The 21748-nt window shown below is 41.7% G+C and overlaps 1 protein-coding gene across 2 annotated transcripts in view; it reads right to left on the minus strand.

Moving 5' to 3' along the window:
- LOC126088586 (intraflagellar transport protein 74 homolog) overlaps positions 1 to 21748 on the minus strand; it is a 214055-nt gene that overhangs the window by 48030 nt on the left and 144277 nt on the right. Inside the window, exon 8 of one of the 2 annotated variants that reach the window (XM_049906788.1) lies at positions 4269 to 4493. The exons of the other annotated variant lie outside the window; for it this stretch is intronic. Coding sequence (XP_049762745.1) covers positions 4269 to 4493 — 225 coding nt within the window. The remainder of the gene's footprint in view (positions 1 to 4268; positions 4494 to 21748) is intronic. 2 annotated transcript variants of the gene reach the window in all.

A 21748-nucleotide genomic window follows, 5' to 3' on the forward strand; every position in this document is an offset into this window, starting at 1 on the left:
CGGTTACACAGTTTGAGGCTGCAGTGGACGGGCAACACTGCTGTGGACCGCAACCATGGGGATCCAACGGATGTCCAGCATGGCCCACAAATCTGCCAATCTGTCTGCACCAGTGGCCAACTCAGTTATTCCTTGCACTGAGGTTGACCCCTCACCTGTAGTTGAGTGGGAGGTCACCTCAGGGTTGTGGCAGGCTGAAAAAGACTTCCTGAGGTGCTGAACGTACGGGTTAGTCTGACAAACAGTTTCCAGGGGCTATCTGTGGTTGACAATGTCCCTCAACGAGATGCAGATGCTTTTCCTGTTTCAGAGGAAACCACTCAGCCTGCGAGATCCAGGCAGTCACATGAGGATGGTAGCTGGGAGCTCCAATATTGGGGCCTGTTATGAAGCCCGTTAGGGACATGGTTACTAAGGAGGGGAAAAAAGGCAGTGTGCATTTTGTGTGCGTAATGAGGGATGTTATTCCAGATGTGATATGGAACAGGCCCTTCCGGATGTTGTGAAGAACATAGGTTGCAGCCAATTGCAGGTGATGACTCATGTCGGTACTAGTGATGTGTGTTGCTTTGGATCAGAAAAGATTCTCTCTGGTTTCGAGAGGCTGCCATTCTTGATTTCAAGATGAAAGCAGAGCTCGCCATTTGCAGCATAGTCAACAGGACTGACTGCGGACCTCTGGTACACAGCCAAGTGGAGGGTCTGAATCAGGTTCAGACAGTTCTGCGACCATGTATGTTGCAGATTCCTCAACTTGTACCATAGGGTGATGGGTTTTCAGGTTCTGCTAAATAGGACAGGACTACATTACATGCAGAAGGTGACTGCACATGTAGCAGGGACTGTGTGGCATGGACGGGATGGTTTTTTAGGTTAGAGGACTTCGGGAAACATAGGACGGCTTCAATGTCAAAGAGTGCAGGTTGAACACTGGAAGAATGTAGATCTAGAAACCATCAGTATGTTGTTGTTATGGTGGTCTTCAGTCCAGATACTGGTTTGATGCAGCTCTCTAAGCTACTCTACCCTGTGCAAGCTTCTTCATCCCCCAGTACCTACTGCAACCTACATCCTTTTGAATCTGCTTAGTGTATTCATCTCTTGATCTCCCTCTATAATTTTTACCCTCCACACTGACCTCCAATACTAAACTGGTGATCCCTTGATGCCTCAGAACATGTCCTACCAACTGATCCCTTCTGCTAGTCAACTTGTGCCACAAATTTCTCTTCTCCCCAATTCTATTCAATACCTCTTCATTAGTTATGTGGTCTACCCATCTAATCTTCAGCATTCTTCTGTAGCACCACATTTCGAAAGCTTCTATTCTCTTCTTGTCTAAACTATTTATTGTCCATGTTTCATTTCCATACATGGCTACACTCCACACAAATACTTTCAGAAACGACTTCCTGACTTTAAATCTATACTCGATGTTAACAAGTTTCTCTTCTTCAGAAATGCTTTCCTTGCCATTGCCAGTCTACATTTTATATCCTCTCTACTTCGTCCAACATCAGTTATTTTGCTCCCCAAATAGCAAAACTCATTTACTACTTTAAGTGTCTCATTTCCTAATCCAATTCCCTCAGCATCACCTGATTTAATTCGACTACGTTCCATTATCCTCGTTTTGCTTTTGTTGATGTTCATCTTATATCCTCCTTTCAAGACACTGGCCATTCCATTCAACTGCTCTTCCTGGTCCTTCGATGTCTCTGACAGAATTACAATGCCATCGGCAAACCTCAAAGTTTTTGTTTTTTCTCCATGGATTTTAATTCCTACTCTGAATTTTTCTTTTGTTTTCTTAACTGCTTGCTCAATATACAGATTGAATAACATTGGGGATAGGCTACAACCCTTTCTCACTCCCTTCCCAACCACCGCTTCCCTTTCAAGCCCATCGACTCTTATAACTGCCATCTGGTTTCTGTACAAATTGCAAATAGCCTTTTGCTCTCTGTGTTTGACCCCTGCCACCTTCAGAATTTAAAAGGGAGTATTCCAGTCAACATTGTCAAAAGCTTTCTCTAAGTCTACAAATGCTAGAAATGTAGGTCTGCCTTTCCTTAATCTATTTTCTAAGATAAGTCGTAGGGTAAGTATTGCCTCACATGTTCCAAAATTTCTACGGAATCCAAACTGATCTCTGCTGAGGATGGCTTCTACCAGTTTTTCCATTCATCTGTAAAGAAATCGAGTTAGTATTTTGCAGCTGTGACTTATTAAACAGATAGTTTAGTAATTTTCACATCTGTCAACACTTGCTTTCTCTGGGATTGGAATTATTATATTCTTCTTGAAGTCTGAGGGTATTTCGCCTGTCTCATACCTCTTGCTCACCAGATGCATAATGGTAACAGAAATACAATTGACAGTGGCGCTAAAGCGGAGTTACTAAACACAGCCTTTTGAAATTCCTTCACCAAAGAAAACCAAGTAAATATTCCAGAATTTGACTGATGAACAGCTGCCACCATGAGTAACTTAGAAGCAGATATCCTTAAAGTAGTGATGCAACTTAAATCACTTATTAAAAGCAAATCTTCCAGTCCAGAGTATATACCAAATTATGTTCCTTTCAGAGTATGCTGATGCAATAGCTCCACACTTAACAATCGTACATGACCATTTGCTCAATGAAAGATCTGTACCCAAAGAGTAGAAAATAGCACAGGTCACACAAATATTCAAGAAAGACGATAGGAGTAATCCACTAAATTACAAGCCCATACCATTCATATCTATATGCAGCAGGATTTTGAACATATAATGTGTTCGAACATTATTAATTACATTAAAGAGAATGGTCTATTGACATACAGTCAACACGGATTTAAAAAACGTCGTTCTTGTGAAACAGAACTAGTTCCTTACTCATACGAAGTGTAGAGTGCTATTGACAAAGGATTTCAAATTGCTTCCATATTTCTAGACTCTCAGAAAGCTTTTGACACTGTAACTCACAAGCGGCTTGTAATCAAATTACGTGCATATGGAACACTCTCTCAGTTATGTGACTGGATTTGTGATTTCCTGTCAGAGAGGTCACAGTTCGTAGTAATTTAGGGAAAGTAATCAAGTAAAACAGAAGTGATTTCTGGTGTTACCCAAGGATGATTGAGGAGACAATCTGAGCAGCCTTGTTAGGTTGTTTGGAGATGATGCTATCATTTATCATCTAGTCAAGTCATCAGAAGATCAAAACCAATGCAAAATCATTTAGATAAAATATATGAATGATGCAAAAACTGGAAATTGATAATAAGTAATGAAAAGTGTGAGTGCCACATGGAACCCGTCGAACTTTGGTTACACGATAAATCAATCAAATCTAAAGGTGTAAATTCAACTAAACACCTAAGAATTACACCATTGAACAACTTAAATTGTTGTGGGGAAGGCAAAACAAAAACTGCATTTTACTGGCAGAACACTTAGAAGATGCAACACATCTGCCAAAGAGATTGCCTACAATATGCTTGTCCATCTTCTTTTGGAGTACTGGTGCACAGTATGTGATCCTTATCACATAGGATTAACTGAGTTCATCAAAAAAGTTCAAAGGGTAGCATATTTTGTCATATTGCGAAATAGGGGAGAGAGTGTCATGGATATGATACAGGATTTGGTGTGGATATCATTATCAAAGACGTTTCTCGTAGCGGTGGGATCTTCTCACGACATTTCAATCATCAACTTTCTCCAATGAATGCAAAAATGCTTTTTTTGACATCAGCCTACATACGGAGAAACAATCATCATCATAAAATAAGGGAAATCAGAGCTCGCATTGAAAGATACAGGTGTTCATTTTTTCCACACACTTTTCAAGAGTGGAATAACAGAGAATTATTGTGAAGGTGGTTTGATGAACCCTCTGCCAGGAACTGAAGTATGATTTGCAGAGTAGCCATTCACATGTAGATAGTATGTCGCCCACCTCATTGTCATTAACTGCCTCTTCCCTTTCTATAGCACTGTCATCAAGTTTGCTTCCATTGTATAGTTCTTCCACATATTTCTTCCACCTTTTAGACTTCCCTTTTTTTGATTAGTACTAGTATGAAAGTGCATAACAAAGTCATTCTTGCAATAATTTAAAAAGTGCAATTGCAAAAGGTCCACTCAATGAATACATGTAATAAGGCTTAACAGGATCATCCTCTCTCTCTCTCTCTCTCTCTCTCTCTCTCTCTCTCTCTCGGAAAAACACACTATCAAGACACAGATCCAGAATTTGTAAAATTTGAATATACACACACCTTCAGATCATCAAACTTAATTTGCAGTTCCTCAACATTCATCTTAAGAGGAGCTTGCTTTTCTAAAAGAACTTCCTTTTCTTTTATCAGAAGTTCCTGTTTTCTGAGAGCATCCTCTCTAAGTTTGTCTAAATTAGACAGAGAAGCCATTTCATTTGTCATTGTTGTCATTTTTTCTCGCAGAGTTTCCATTTCAGTTTTAATCTTTCCTTCTAACGCTTCAACCTACAACATAAATTAATACACATTACTAACTTATTGAATATAATAGAGGGAAACATTCCACGTGGGAAAATATATCTAAAAACATAGATGATGTGACTTACCAAACGAAAGCGCTGGCACGTCGATAGACACACAAACAAACACAAACATACACACAAAATTCTAACTCTTGCAACCAATGGTTGCTTTGTCAGGAAAGAGGGAAGGAGAGGGAAAGGCGAAAGGATTTGGGTTTTAAGGGAGAGGGTAAGGAGTCATTCCAACCCCGGGAGCGGAAAGACTTACCTTAGGGGGAAAAAAGGACGGGTATACACTCGCGCACACACACACACATATCCATCCACACATATACAGACACAAGCAGACATATATATATATATATATATATATATATCTGCCCAAACTCTTTGCCTCTGTATATGTTTGCTTGTTTCTTTTTCATGTGTGGATGGATATGTGTGTGTGTGTGTGTGTGCGCGAGTGTATACCCGTCCTTTTTTCCCCCTAAGGTAAGTCTTTCCGCTCCCGGGGTTGGAATGACTCCTTACCCTCTCCCTTAAAACCCAAATCCTTTCGTCTTTCCCTCTCCTTCCCTCTTTCCTGATGAAGCAACCGTTGGTTGCGAAAGCTAGAATTTTGTGTGTATGTTTGTATTTGTTTGTGTGTCTATCGACGTGCCAGCGCTTTCGTTTGGTAAGTCACATCATCTTTGTTTTTAGATATATTTTTACTAACTTATTGAAATTGTTAATTATAGAACCAAGAAAAGCATAATTAGACCATACTGGAAAGTTGTACATCAGATCAGCAAATGGTTACTGCTTGTATAAGAAGCAGAGTCGTGACACTTATCTCCTACAAAAACAAATTACATCTATTTCTCTACCAATTATTTGTGTGTTCATTTCAGTATTGTTTTATGTTATCACTTCTCATGAGAGATTTCAGTTTTAAAACAACTTTCTGAGATAAATGGAGGTTTATTAATGAAAACAGGCACTAAAAATGCTATACAATTCCCATAGCAAGATATTTCGGTTAAAAAAGTCTTTCATAAGAGTCTGTTGTTATGAGGTTAAACATTTCCCAAAATATGGGTTTACCAACTTTATCAGTATGTTGTGTATATGTTGAGAAAATGTTGTAGTCTGCTGGTAAGATATCTGGCAAGTGTAGTGAATGTGGAACAGTCCTGTAGTGCAATATGTACAACACAAAATACTGAAATTTCAAGAAGTCCTGTAACTTTGATTCTAGAGAGCAATCTAGGTCAGTAAACAAGTAATTTTTCTTTTATAGAATCCATTCAGAAATATTTAGTTTTCAATTATGAATATCAGATTTTTAATTATGAATATTAGCATATCATACAGGAGTTAGTGAATGAAGTCAATCTACTAGCGGTTATTAAGAGCAGGTGGACACCACAGCTGGAGCTGTTACTCAGATGAGGAGGAAGAATCAGCAAAATTTTTACTGAGGAAGACCAGGAGTAAGATTGCCACTATGAGGCTCAAACTTTGGGGGCAAGACAGAGAGAGAGGAATGACATCATTGGCTGGCAGCATGCACAGGACAGACAATTATCATCCTAACAGATGATTGGATACTGTCACTCACACTTATAAACTTAACAGCTTAGCATTTGCACTGCATATTTTGGCAGGTGCCACATACTTAGACACCAGGGAGAATATCTCTCTCACTGCTACTTTGAGTCAGTTAATCATTATGGCATAATCTTCTGGGGAAACTCAACAAATGTCATGAAACGCTTAACATTACAAATGAAAGTAATTAGTAACATGTGTGTTGCCAAACAATGTGTATACTGTCAACCACTGTTAATAGATTTAAAAGTACTACGTATTTCCTTCCTTTACATACCGGGTGATCAAAAAGTCACTATAAATTTGAAACCTTAATAAACCACGGAATAATGTAGATAGAGAGGTAAAAATTGACACACATGCTTGGAAAGACATGGGGTTTTATTAGAACCAACCCATATTGCTAGACGTGTGAAAGATCTCTTGCGCGTGTCGTTTGATGATGATCGTGTGCTCAGCCGCCACTTTCGTCATGCTTGGCCTCCCAGGTCCTCAGATCTCAGTCCGTGCGATTATTGGCTTTGGGGTAACCTGAAGTCGCAAGTGTATCGTGATTGACCGACATCTCTAGCGATGCTGAAAGACAACATCCAACGCCAATGCGTCACCATAACTCTGGACATGCTTTACAGTGCTGTTCACAACATTATTCCTCGACTACAGCTATTTTTGAGGAATGATGGTCGACATATTGAGAATTTCCTGTAAAGAACATCATCTTTGCTTTGTCTTACTTTGTTATGCTAATTACTGCTATTATGATCAGATGAAGCGCCACCTGTTGGACATTTTTTGAACTTTTGTGTTTTTTTGGCTCTAATAAAACCCCATGTCATTCCTAGCATGTGTGTCAATTTGTACCTCTCTATATACGTTATTCCGTGATTTATTCAGTTTTCAAATTTATACTGACTTTTTGATCACCCGGTATATGAAATGTTTTTATTCTTATATAAAAATCAGCATGTAGTAAACACTTTCTGTTGATATCAAAAGTAGTTTTCACATTTACAATTAATAATTTGTAATTTGATTTAATTACTCTTGTTTCCTAATAATGTGTCACTCCAGCCAATTTTCAGAAACTGTAGGTTAAATTTATTGCTTTCACTACTTCTGTATGACGGACAACAGTAACGTAGGAGACACATAACCTATGAGAAAGAAGAACCATTAGGATTGTAGAAAAGACTAGGTGTATATGTTAAGAAATAGACTAAACGTATGTGTTACGAAACAAGATCAGCTGTTAGAAACTGCATTAATAATTAGTTTTGGAAAAGTACTATAAACTGAAGTAATTACTCAAGCTAACTTCAACATGGCATCATTAACAGGAATGATACTATTGTGAAAAAAGCTGCTACTTCCTCAGTTGTGTTAAGGGCGGGGATGTTGATGAAATTGACCAAAAATGTCAATTTTCAATTTATTTTTTATTTGTTAGTACAACTCATGGACAATAAGTTCCCAAAGTTTCAATGTTGAAATCACATCCAAAGTGCCTGAAAATTAATTAAAAGTGTGATGTGGCCTCCCTGGCGTGCCCACGTTTTGAAACAGCACTTCAATATCAGCTCAGTGAACAACGATTCTGTGTATTACTTTCAACCAAACATGTGCGGGATACATCTAGAAGGCCGTGATACAAACTCTTTGGTTTTATAGATCATCTTTGACTCTGTTCTGTATATTATAAACAATAACAAACTAGCTGCATCATTTATGATGAAGCAATTCTTTTTTTGCCTTGTGATACTGACAGAGATTTAAATAAGTGTTCGATTCTTTCTTCATTCAGTTATGCCACGATCATAAAGAGTGTATAAAAAACTGGATAAACTGCATTTGAATAATTTAGTGAATGGGAGACGTGAGAAACAATGGCAAACCAGCAATGAGGCTATGTCTGAAGTAAAAACATCTGCTGAAAATGTGAACTCGTCTCCTAGCAGCTCCAAGCAAAAAATTGGTGAGGTAAATGGTGCATACTACAGTGATGAAACTCGGTACACTGAATTTAGATTAACTGATGTTGAATTATTGACTGCAGCAGTGAAATTTTCTTGTATTTGTAAGATGTGTGGTAGTGATAACATTCAGATTATAGATGATGGTACGGGAGTAGGCTTGGCAGCCAATTTGCATTTTGTGTGCAAAAAATGCGATCTGATAGTTCATTCAAAACTTCTAAATGTAAAAATCTATTTCTAATATGAGGTTTACCTATGGATTGAGGTGCATTGTAGTTGGGAGAGAAAGGGGGAAACTTATTGTGTGGAATAATGAATATGCCAGCACCATTTCTGAGATTTACACAAATAAACTGTGTACTGGAAAACATAATTTCTGAAATGTGTGAGGACAGTATGATAACAGCTACAGTAGAAGCTATTGCAGACAATGACCCGTTAGATGAGAATGATTCTGGTCATGTTAGGACAGATCTTGTTGTGTCATTTGATGGTACATTCATGAAAAGAGGGCATATGTCTTTATATGGTGTGTCAAGTGTCATAAGTATTGAAACATGGAAGGTACTAGATGTTCAAGTTATGAGCAAATTCTGCCATAACTATGCACTTAGTGGAGAATGTGAAGAAGCTGTAAAAGGACATAACTGCAGCAAAACATTTTCTGGTTCTAGTGGTGGAATGGAAGGAGCTGGTATGCAAATTATTTTTAAGAGATCTGTCAAGGAATGTGGAGTCGGATATGTGAAATATCTGGGGGATGGTGACTCCAATGTATTCAAGTCTGTGAATGAGAGAAAACTTTATGGAGAACTTTCAATTGAGAAACTTGAATGCATAGGTCACATCCAGAAGAGAATGGGCTCAAGATTGAGGAAACTTGTCAGTGACATGAAAGGCAAAATGTTGGAAGATGGAAAGGGCATTGGTGGACACAACAGACTCACAGAGAAGATGATAGGCTCTCTTCAAGAGTATTATGGCAAGGCTATCAGACAGAACCTATCCAATGTAAATGACATGAAAAGTGCAGTACGGGCTACATATTCCACATGTTGTCAACAGATGAACGCCCTATTCATAATCAGTGCCACATTAGCTGGTGTAATTATCTACAAGCTCAGAGGGATAACAACCTCTACATTCACAAGGAGAGGCTTCCAAATCGTATCTTGGATCTTGTCAAGTCCACTTACAGGTTTCTGGCTGCTCCTGCACTTTTCAAAAAGTGTGTTCATGGCAAAACCCAAAACCCAAATGTGTCTCTAAATTCACTCATATGGAAATGATGCCCTAAAAACACATTTGCATCTGTTACAGTTGTCAGAATTGCAACTTATGTTGCAGTTATTATATTTAATGATGGGAATGTTGGGAGGATGAAGGTATTAGAAAGAATGGGCTTCAAGATAGGAAATTTTACTCAAGATATCCTGAGAAAAATAGATTTACAGCGCGTCTCTGCAGCTGAAAAGTCAGTTGAAGACCTGGTAAAGGAAAGAAGACAGACAAGAAGAAACCAGAAGAGAAGCCTTGAAGGGAAAGATGACACAGAGTACAAATGCGGTGTCTTCTGAAGAAGTGACAAGGAAAAAAGTTAGGTTGAGCTTTAAATTGTGTTTCCTGAAAAGTTTGTTATTTAAAGTTTCTGTACCTTTTCCTCAGATTCTCTGAATGCTAGAATTATGAAATATTGTACTCATATTTCTGTAAACCTTTAAACGTTGTCTCAAGAGCAAATTTTGAAATTCTGATTGAAAGCTGGGATATGTGGCAAAGTGCGTGGAATTTTGCATGAATGTAAAATTGTACTTGTGGAATTATAATTAAAAAATTATGAAAATTCTCCTATTTGACCTATTCCAAAAACCTCAAGAGAGAAGCTTACAATATATAAAGAGATGAAACAGAGAAATTTTTGTAGAACTCTCTTGAATACTTACTGAGAAAAAGGAACATACATTATTTTATGAAAATAAAAGTTCAAATTTCATTCAAAAAAAAGTTGAATATATACAATCAAAGGATTTTATATGTAAATGTGTTACTTTCATGTAAATCGTGGTACAAAATTTCATTGCCATATCACCAAAACTGTGGATTTGGTGCATTTTTGAAATAGTGTGTGTTTTTCATCAACATCCCTCCTTAAAGAGCTGTTGCTTATCTCATATTGCTAACTTCATGCTGACATGACAACACCGATATTGAACTTAAAATAACAGTTATTAGTGTGCCACAAGAACAGAGGCTTATTTATGAAAGCATTGATATTAATCATGCAGCCAACAGGATTCTTCAGTCATTGAACCTAAATAATCATTTAAAATGCAGGAGTGGCTATGTGGCTTCTTTTTTTTTTTTTTTTTAATTTACAAAATTCTCAGTTTCTTGCTTTGTTCCAGATGGAATCTTGTTAAAGAAGAGAACTGCACAAAACCATAGACAAGGGGAAAAATCAACATGGATATTATTTCCGTCCGTAGTTTTGACCTTAGCCACAAATCAGCAAAGGCAGCCAGAAACAAAAACAGAACAACACAGAACATATTTAAATGTATAATAAAAGTTCAAATGTTTGTGATTCTACTTTTGACTGAAAGTGAAAAACATGGATGAGCTGTGCAGTCCTGAAACATCGACTGTACACTGACCAGTGCAGTGCCATGAAACCGTGTCAAGAAGGTGCTGACCTGCACACCAATGGAAAGAGCAGGCAGTGCCACACCTCCATGAACACGGAATTCAGTGCCCCCTGTCCACACTGATTCAACCATCTGCTCATAGCTGATCAGCTCAGTTCAGTCACACACTTCAAGAGCATCAGTACTAAGCAATATTATTAGAAGGATAGTTGCTACACACCACATAGTGGAGATGCTGAGTCGCAGATAGGCCCAACAAAAAGACTATCACAATTATAGCTTTCAGCCATTAAGACCTTCATCAACAATACACACACACACACACACACACACACACACACACACACACACACACACACACACACAAACAAACACAACACACAAAACGCAACCCTCATACACGACTGCAGTCTCAGGCAGTTGAGACTAAGACTGCAGTTGTGTGTGTGTGTGTGTGTGTGTGTGTGTGTGTGTGTGTGTGTGTGTTGACAAAGGCCTTAATTGCTGAAAGTTATAATTGTGAGAGTATTTTTGTTGTGCTTAACTGCGACTCAGCATCTCTGCTATATGGTGAGTAGCAAATTTCCTTCTCATAATATTGTTACATTCCATCCTGGATTTTCCACTGTTTAATTAGTATTAAGTAATAGAAAGGTGTTACTTAGCCTGCGTTCTGTGAGTATTAATAAAGAGTAAAGTACTTGTGTATAGGAGGCACAGGAATCAAGTTAAGTTATGTTTACTCAGCCATTGCCACTTCTCTCCTTCCTTGTTTTGGTCGGTGTGGCCTCCCACAGCAGCCAACACAACATGGGCAATAGCAGCTATTGATATTAGTGATCTCTCACCAACATTTCCAGCTCTTACATCGTTACTTACTCTGCATATCCAACTATTTGGACCAAAGACGATTCATAATCTCACTCACTTGCATATCAGATGTCCAAAATATTATATGTTATTTTGTGAAGTCCTTTAATTAAAGAGTCCAAAATGGAAAATGGATAAATGGAAAAAAAAAACTTGTAGTGACTGGATCAGAAACTATGCTGTGATGCAGCTGGATTCTGCGATAGCAGCTAAGACTATTGCTTTGAGATGAGGGACAGGAAAAAGTACTGATGGGGATGGGAAGAAAAATCAAGCAGTAAATGATTGGTCTGCTTCTCAAGCTAGTGGAAATGGAATAAAAGTACAGAAGACAATTTTGAAAGGTCAGCATAAAGACTCCGAGGAACGTTTAAGAGATCTTTGATCCTTCACAACCACAACACCTTCTCTCCCATCCATTTCAAGTGATCCTCCTCAACCCAGCATGCCACCTTCCTAGATCTTGATCTCCTCCTTTCTGATGGCTCCCTCTGCACCTCTGTCCACATTAAACACACCAACCACCAACAGTACCTGGATATCAACAGCTGTCATCACTTTCACACCAAAAACTTCCTCCCAAACAGCCTGGCCACCTGGAGACGGTGTGTCTGCAACGACAAAAACTTCCTTGTTCAGTATGCTGAGGGTCTCACCAAGGCCTTCTCAGACAGGCATTACCCCCAGATCTAACCCGCAAATAGATCTCCCATGCCATTTCCCCTCGCATCCCCTATCCTCTCACCAACGTCAAGAACCAGCTGCAAAGGAGTGCCCCTTCATAATCACCCTGTACCACCCCAGAGTGGAACAACTGAAACACATCTTTCACCAGGGCTTTAATTACCTATCATCATGCCCTGAAATGAGCGACACCCTACTCGAGATACTTCCCACCCTTCCCAAAGTGGGTTCCATCGTCCAGACTCTCCTAGTCCATCCCCATTCCATTCCCAATCCCAAGCCCTTTCCACAAGAATCAATATGTGTGTAGGACCCTGGTTCAAAACTGGCCAAATCTGCCCTCCCTGCACTTCCTATTCCAGCCCTGTCACGGGTTTTTACTGACCTATCAGGGGCTGGACCACCGGTGAAAGCAGCCATATCATTTACCAGCTCTGCTGCAATCACTGCACAGCATTTTATATTGGTATGACTACCAACCAGCTGTCTACCACGATGAACGGCCAAACTGAGGCCAAGAGCAAAGTAGGCCAGCCTGTGGCACAACATGCAACGTGCAGCTCTACTTAACATACTTGATTTCAATTGCTGCTTCACTACCCGAGCCATCTGAATCCTTCCCTACACCACCAGCTTTTCTCTGAACTGTGCAAATGGGAGTTATCCTTACAACACATTCTCCACTCCCGTAATTATCTCGGTCTCAACCTATAGTAACATACTGTCCCCACATCCTCCACCCAAAAGTTTCCGCCCTACCTGTTCCATCATTTCCTCCACAGTCTCATCCCCTAACTTGTTTATTTTCAACCCTGTATCTGCCAGTCTTTCCCTTCTCCTCTCCTTTTCTGCTCATTTTTAACCACATCCCTGTCCCACAATCTGATGCTGCACATGTTGGCATTCTAACCCCTGCACACTCCATCAGACTGTCTTTGTCTCTCTTCCCACACATACACTACAATCCCTTCCCATTCCAAGGGCCCTCCAGATTGCTGCTTGCATCCCACATGATAGTTGCATTCCGACCTGAGATGCTGAAGTTGGCAGGCATGTGTGCAACAGGTGTGCTTGCCTGTGTGTGGTGAATGGTGTGTGTGTGTGTCTCTTTACTGGTGAAGGCTGTGGCCAAAAGCTCTATGTAAGTGTCTTTTAACTGTGCCAGTGTGCAACTTGATGTGTCTTCTTTACAGTAGGCAGCACAACTTAATGTGTCTTCTTTATGGTAAGTAGCAGTCTGATTTTTCCTACATTAACCAGATTACCATTAGGGGAGTGGCTTTATCTGCTGACAAATAAGCTGTGCTGTTGTTTAAAGATGAAATAAAATGGTTGTGGGTGTAACAGTTAGTAGAAAATACTTATCTCTGTTTTTCACCAACTCTGACCCTGCTGTGCCTATAAAAGAACTGGGAGTATCTGTTCCATCAAATTTTTTGTAACTTCCTGAGGTCTTCACAGTGTAGCTAACGATTAAGTATCCCAAAAGATATTTTAGATAATTAGCTTGACACAAAGGTTTGCTCTTTGGATTTGATTTGATTTTTTTTATTGGTCCAGTTTTATCACAAACCAAAAGTTGTGCAATTGATTGGATACGTCAAAGAAAAGTTGCAATAATATTTAGCATTAGCAAATAAAAGGCTTATTAAAGTTAGACGCCTATTCTTAGAATTTAAGTTTTAAGTAACTTTGTTTGTTACATATTCAGAAATTCTTTTACAGAACAGAAACAGTGCTTTGATAGAAATGTCTTTACTTTAATTTTAAATATTGGATATATAGCAATTTTTGTTGTGTAGTATTACACGATACCCATGATATGACGAAAGCTCGAGCAACAGTTTCTGCCGTGATATTGGGGAGGGGGACAGCCTTGACCCAGCAAGATGTTCGGACGACAGATGAGAGAACATACCGAAAGCCGTTAGAGGGGGGGGGGGGCGACAATGTCAATATGAATATGCTGGAAACGCACACCAGGAGGGATCAAAAAGGTGCCGAGGGAGGGTGAAGTGTGCTCGTATACTTTGTTGCGTTGGCACGCGATGCAAGAGCGTGCCCATTGCCAGCAGTCCTTGTTGACACTTCTCCACACAAAGTGCTCCGCTACAAGGCAGGCGGATGCACAAACTGAGGTGAGCTAAATTATGCAGTGAGTTGAAGACAGCCCGACGGAGCATGGTTGGGATGAGGGGGCGTAACATGCCCGTACTGTCGTCGCACCAGATCTCACCAGAAATGCCAGGGAAGGTGGTGCGGACGAAGTGTAGTGAAGAGGTAAGAGTCTGAAATCAGGTTTTGCGTGTCCTCGTCGGCGGGTTGGAGGTTAGGCAGCTCAGAGAGGTCTAACAGCGAATGGACAGCATCGACTCGTGAAAGAAAATCAGCAACTATATTGTCAGCACCCTTTATGTGTCTGACATCGGCGGTGAACTGAGATATGAAGTCCATGTATCTGAAGCGGTGAGGAGGTGGGTCAGCTGGTGGGTTTGTAATGGCTGCAGCCAGGGGTTTGTGGTCTGTTAAAACATAGAAAGGGCGTCCCTCAACGTCAGTCTTAAAATGCTTGATCGCTTCATAGACCATGAGCAACTCCCTGTCAAACGCGGAATATTTCCATTGTGCATTGGTGCGCTTGCGCAAGAAGAACTGCATGGGCGAAGTTTGGCCGTCGACCGTCTGGCTAAGGACAGCGCCAATGGCAGTATTGTTCATGTCTGTGGTGATGAAAAGCTGTGAATTGGGATGAGGATGCGCGATGGTGCAGGCCTCGGCAAGAAGATTTTTGAGGCCAGTGAAAGAGACAGTCATAGTAGGGGTCCATGGAACAGGCCGAGATCCAGAAGTCTTGGTGCCTGCAAAGGCATCCATCAGTGGAGCCTGAATCTCCGCAGCCCGAGGTAGATGTCGGCGATAATAATTAACCGTCCCCAGAAAGTGCCAGAGCTCTTTGAATGATGAAGGTCTGGGTAGGTTTAGTATTGTTTGTACTTTCTCAGGGGGCAGTGAAATGCCGTCGGCAGAGACCCGAAAAGCAGGTTGATGTAGCTGCAATTTGTCCTGATTGGTCTCGATGCCTGCTGCCGCGAGAGTGTTCATAACAGTTTGCACATGTCGAATGTTGTCCTCGACGGAGGAGCTGAACACAAGAATGTCATCAAGGTATGCAAAGCAAAATTTTAGTTCGAATAGCACTTCGTTGATGAAGTGTTGACAGGTCTGGCTTGCATTTTTCAGACCGAAGGGCATGAATTGAAACTGAAATAACCCGACTGGGGTGGCGATTACTGTCTTCTCGATGTCTTCAGGAGCCATGGGGATCTGGTGGTAGGCCCGTTTGCAATCAATGACAGAGAACGTGGTCGCACCTGCGAGGGAACTGGTAAAGTCGGCAATGTTGGGTATGGGGTAGGTGTCCATAATTGTTCATGCGTTTAGTTGACGGTAGTCTCCGCACATGCGCCAGGGCCCGTCTTTCTGGGGTGTCATATGAATGGGCGTAGACCAGCTACTGGCAGAGGGTTCAATGACGCTGGAGCTTAGAAGTTCAGAAATCTGCTTTTTAAGGTCGGAGAGGCGCTCGGGACAAAGTTGATGTGGTTTACTGGAGATCAGGGGCCCTGGCATGACGCGAAGCTTGTGAACCGTGCCGTTGGTGATGACAGAAATGTTGCCGGCGGTGCAGGAGGTGGTTTGTTTACAATGTGTGGCGGGCGGGGCAGGCGAGGCTTGGTTGTGGTGTTCGGAGCCAATCGGTGGATCCGACGAGAGCCGAGGCGGCGAAGTGTCCTAGGAGTCAATGTGACAAGATGGCCACCAGCCCGAAGCAGTGGCACCATGGTCGGGTGAGCCCGGTAGAGCTCATGAAGCGTTAGTGAGTCCATTGCCCGAGAGCGCGGCCTGTGGCAGCAATATCGCGGGGGAAACGCTTGGCGCGAGTGCTCCGTTTGTGTTGTCAGTGGCGGTCACACAGCGGCGCTCAGGAGCCGAAGTTGCATTGTTTGAGGTGCTGTCCGCGAGGGGCGAGGTAGGAACTGTCAGTTTGGGAACACGTGACACTCGTCACGCATGCACACTTGTGTCTGGCCTAGTGTCAAATGCTGCCATGTTAGGAGGGTGTGGCCCTGCGGAACTGTCAGTACATGTTATGGCAGGCTTGGTAGCACAGTTGCGAGGGGTAGTGGGAGGTAAACACACGGAAGCTCGATTGCTGGGATTGCAAGCAGATTCGGCGCACTTCCTGACCTTGATTTGTCCTTGCTGTAGTGTCTGTAATTCCTTTGCTGCTTCAGAGAGCTGGAGCTGTGTTTCATGGAGCCAGAGGGAGAGCTCGAAGTTTTCCTTGCGAAGGCGAGCAACATGTTCAAACTCGACAAGGCACTTATGCGTGGTTTCTTGTAACGTCATCGACAGAGACAAGCATGTACGGATGAGATGAGCCCGGACCGATGTGTCGCGGGGTGGGTTGCTTGACGGAGAACAGGGGAAGTGAGTCTTGGACAGATGGTGAAACACAGTGTCTCGCACTACGTCCGGTGAAAGTTTGTGGTGTCGCAAAAAGTCAATGCCTAGTGTAGGTTCGTCAATTTTGCACACTAAAAAAGTCCACTCGAGTTTGCAGTTTGCGGAGAGTGAGACGACATGTGAGGTTGAACCTGAGCATTGTAGTTTAGTGGAATTCACGGCTTGCAGTGAATTATGATGAGGGCGGATGTTCGACAATGCTAAGGACATGGGCAGCAGTGAAACATCAGCACCTGTGTCCACTAGGAACAGGTATCCCAACGAAATGTCTTTAATGTAAAGTCGTCCACAATTATCCGGTCGTTCCTGGACAGAATGGAGCACTGGGTGCCTGTCATGTTGTGCGCAGGAGGTGGCACCCGAACCTACCTGCGATTGGCATTTGGAAAGTAGCAGGATGGTCTGCAGTTTCGTGCCGCCTCACCAAACTGTGTGTGGAAGTAACAGTACGGGTAGTGTGGTTGCATTTCCTGTGGAAAGTTCGTTGCCAATGGCGGTGCCCGTGGTTCGGTGGCTGCAACAGGTTCAGTTGCAGGAGGGGTTGTGCCCAGGGGAAGAGCCAGTGACGTCCCAGTTGCTTGTTTACTGCTTCCTGGGGTGAGCGGAACAGTCAGTACACTGCGGCCCCAGCCACGTCCGGCCACAAGGCGATGAGCCTGAACCTGAGACTTGTCATGCGCAGTGGCTAACGAAATGGAGCAGTGATGCATCGTGTAGCTTGTCAGTAATTGTCATTCTTTGCTTGACAGGTTCAGGAGGCCTTTGAGCCAGAGTAAAGCGGATGTGAGGAGATAGTTTATCTGACCAGATGGCAAGGAGAGCTGTGTCAGAGAATAGATCGGCGCTGACCAGGGCACGTATCTGTCTCCAGAGCTGGGAAGGTTTGTCGTTGCCTAGTTGCTCGACGTGGAGCACTTGCCGTATTGCTGCCTCGGTTGAGCATGCAAGACGACGTATAACTGTCTCTTTGGCTAGAGAGTACCGGGTAGATGAGTCCCGGGTGTCGACCAGGTCAGCAGTCAAGTCCTCCTGGTCGTGCAGGTGGGTGATGAGGCACAGAAACCTGGTTGACTCGTTGAGTTTGTAATGGTCGAACACTTCGTCCACAATTTTGAACCAGGTTGTTGCTCTGTTGGGATTAAACGGTGGCAGCATCGGTAAGCATTGTAGAATGTTTGGAAGAACAGGTTGAGTTGAGTTTGTCGAGGTACTGCCTGACTCGAGTTATTGTTGCAGTATTCCAGGGGAGTGTGCCTCCAGGGTATGTGGCAATGACGGCTGTTCGAGTGGCAACGTGAAGGTGACATGTTGTGTGTTGAGTGCGATCCGTCGACCGTAATGTGTTGATTGTGGTTTCGGAAGCTCAACACGTTGTGCGTGCGCTCAAATTGACGCGTCGCGGAAGACCAACGTGGATGAGGCACAGAGATGTGCCGAGAACAGTAGCGGGAGCTCAACTGGAGCCGGCGCAGGAACGACAGGTGAGAAAAAGTTCAGTTTTAGACCACGGAAAGCTCGACGTTTGAACAGAGCCAGGGCCACCTGTGTTGCAGGGAGGCTGCAGAGGTGTGGGCTTTCCAGAAGCACAGTGTGGGAAATGATGTCGAACGTAGGACGGAATGTGCGAATGTTCACTGTTCGAAGTCACTCCACTCAAAACGGCATGCGGATAAGATGAATGTCGTGGCACAAAACACTGAGGCATAGCAGTGGGATGGAGGTGGAGGTCAGGCACAGATAACAAGTTATTGTTCGCATTTCAGTCTGAGGTATCGAAGTAGGATGGCATGCGCTGATGCTAAACAGAGCAGGCATGGGCGTGGTTGGATGCTGAGGAGGTTGACCTGGGAACGAAGCAGTTCCGGCCATGTGGCAGGTATCTGCGTGGTACGGCATGGATTGCAGAATAGCAAATCGTTGTCCTGGCAGTGGTAAGTTGTCCAGCGAAGCATTTGCAGAAATCAGTTTTGGTCCCACACTGCACGGAGATCCGTAAGAGGTAACTGCACAGTACATGTGGAGGTAACAAAGGTGTTTGATAGTCAGAGTCATGCACACTCATAACTTCACTTATTGTTGCAGGCTCGAAAATGTCCGGCGAAATCGGTGTAATCATTGAGTGAGAGACATCGTGTTACAGTCCTGGCGGGTGTACATCGCCCACAACACGATGCATGTCAATCACAAAATCCGGCGTTAGGCATTGGGCCGAAGTCATTGTTTGAATGTTGTGTTGATGTAATACACGCAAAAATAACTGATGCAGAGGCTGTGGACACAGTAAAATGGTGAAAACGGAAGACGTTACAACTTGGGGTCACCAGTGAGGAGGAAGTTGGGGTCGGTTACACCAAACAACACTCCCATTTTTGAGTAGTTCGTTTATTCACCTCTTTATACAAGCAAGGCTTACACAGAACTAACATGGCGGAACTGCACATAGATAACGTTTTGCTTAGTTCAAAGATGATACTCAGATCGATACCATACTTTATGTTCCTTTCGCGTTTTCTAGAATAATATGCAAAGAGAAGTGAAACCTTTAATAGTAAGCTTGCAAAACACACTAATACACGTATTAAACTAGTTTCCTGAACTAAACATAGTTTTATTACACTCTAAATCACTTATCTGTACAGCAGCACAAAACTCACGCGTCTCGCCTGGTGCAGGGCTACCAACCTTATTCAACTTATACACATGTAATGACTTGCTGTGCTAAAGTGTTGGGAAATGTGGCCGTGGCTTATCATGTTACATACACTGCTCTGTTGAAATTATGTGCATGTCCTTGCTCAGAGTTTCACTATTTTCACGCTAGATTGATTACGTCAGGTCTGGGTGCACCAAGTTCAACCTAAGCTTATGTTCCATATTTTTGCTTAATAAATTTGTACACTGAATTTATATTGCGCTGATTTCAGACTCAAAGTATGCAAAAATTATTCATATTGCTAGATGCCACTTATGTTACAGTGTTCTAGTGCACTCTAGTGAAACATTTACAAACTACAGGAGATGAAACCAGGTGCAGTTCCTAGTTAACGGATCTGAGGCAGAGCCACCCCAAAATACATATTACAATGTATTTCTAAATAATGGATTACAGAATTTAAATTATTAAGGTAGGAGGTTGGTAGGAAATCCTTATTTTACATGAGAACTAAAGGTATTGTAGACACACTTGATCAACTGACATGTATCTATACTTGTACACGAAAGACAAATCACTGGTCATGAGTGTTTTCTGTAACATTAGAGATGTTTCTGCATACAACACTTGTGTTTTGTGGACTTCCATAGATCTCATTTGAAACACAATAAAATTGGAGAATATTCTTAGAACTTGAAAAATCACTCATTAAGCAACATACACCTTTCAACATCGGAATCACTGGGGATTGCGAGGAACATACAAAAGCTTGAAAATAGTTTCGCAGTCTTGGGGTTTACAACAACAGGAAAAACTGTAAAATATGCACTGTAAATTCTGCCCTTCAAGTAGTGATAGTATGTTGAAGATATATGGAAAATCTGACAGACTTATCTTTAAATCTCATGTCCACTGCTTGTGTCCAAACTAAAAGCAATTTATAGCAATATTGAGGTTGAAATTTAAAATACATACATGTCTTTATCACTATTTTACACTGCAATATAAATGCAATGTGAGGGAGAAAATTCTAATTCTTCTATTTCTTAAATAATTGAAATTTTAGATTTTTTCCCCAGTTTGAGCCCAATTTTAACAGAGCGAGTTATAGAGTGACCCAGAAAGCGGTTCAATACAATAAATTCGAACAGAGCAGCTGAGTTCAACTCATGATTAAGTACTATTCACACCTATCAGCAGCTGCCTTCTTCGGAATTGGGATTATTATATGATTCAGGATTATTACATGCTTCCTGATGTGAGAGGGTATTTTACTTGTCTCATACATCTGGTATACCAGGTGCAATAGTTTTGTCATGGCTGGTTCTCTCACATCTTAATAATTGTGAGAGAATGTCATCTACTTCAGGTGTCTTGTTCTGACTTAGTTCTCTTAGTGCTCTAGCAGAGTCATAGCTCCCATCTCATCTTCATCTGCTTCCTCTTTCCTTTCAATACTGTTTTCTTTAAAGCTTTTCTCCCTTTATACAGCCATTTGTTATATTCCTTCCCCTCTTCCATCCTTCCCTTCTTTGCTTAGTACCTCCTCACCATCTCAATTCTAATTCTATATGTAACTTAAAAAAATGAAGTGACTGTATTTGTAGCTGGAAACTTTAGACTGAAGATTACATTTAAATGTGATAACAGATAAAAACTGTTCCTCAGATTACAGAATTATTCTCAAAGATGAAATCTTATCCAGTTAATCTTGCTGACAGATTGAGTCTGGTGAATTCCTCAGAAGTAAAAGAATATGTGAATGTAGTGCATGTAACTGCCAACAGTACAAAATGAGAGAATTTTCATCATCTAGCTAAACGATTAATTCTGTCAAAAGCAAAATTCATTTGATGAAACTCTAAAATTACAAGGAGACTTAAGCACTGGCCAGTATTTACTTTTGGAGAAAAAAATTCCAGTAGTGCTGATAAGACACATTTAAAAATAAAATAAAAAGTGTCCTCCATTTTGGAACAGTTAGTTCCTTTCTCAGGGAGGAAAGAAAAATAGATTGGGGAAAGTTAGAAACTTGAGGCAGGTGACTCAGACCCCAGGTTGGGAGGGATCCACCTATTGTGAGTAGAGGAGAGACTAAGAGATGAGGGAGGTGTCAGATCATTGTCATGCTGATGATTTTTAAAATATGAAGCATGTGAATGGTTAGACTTTGGCATGTCAATGGGTAATGAAGTTAATACCAAGATTTTTCTATCCTTCACAGCATAAGATAGAACACAGTTTATGACCACCTCCACCAGCAGTGAGGCAGAGACTGATAGAACAAGCAGGT

This window comes from Schistocerca cancellata, chromosome 6 (genome assembly GCF_023864275.1).
Source record: "Schistocerca cancellata isolate TAMUIC-IGC-003103 chromosome 6, iqSchCanc2.1, whole genome shotgun sequence".
Classification (NCBI taxonomy): Eukaryota; Metazoa; Arthropoda; class Insecta; order Orthoptera; family Acrididae; genus Schistocerca; species Schistocerca cancellata.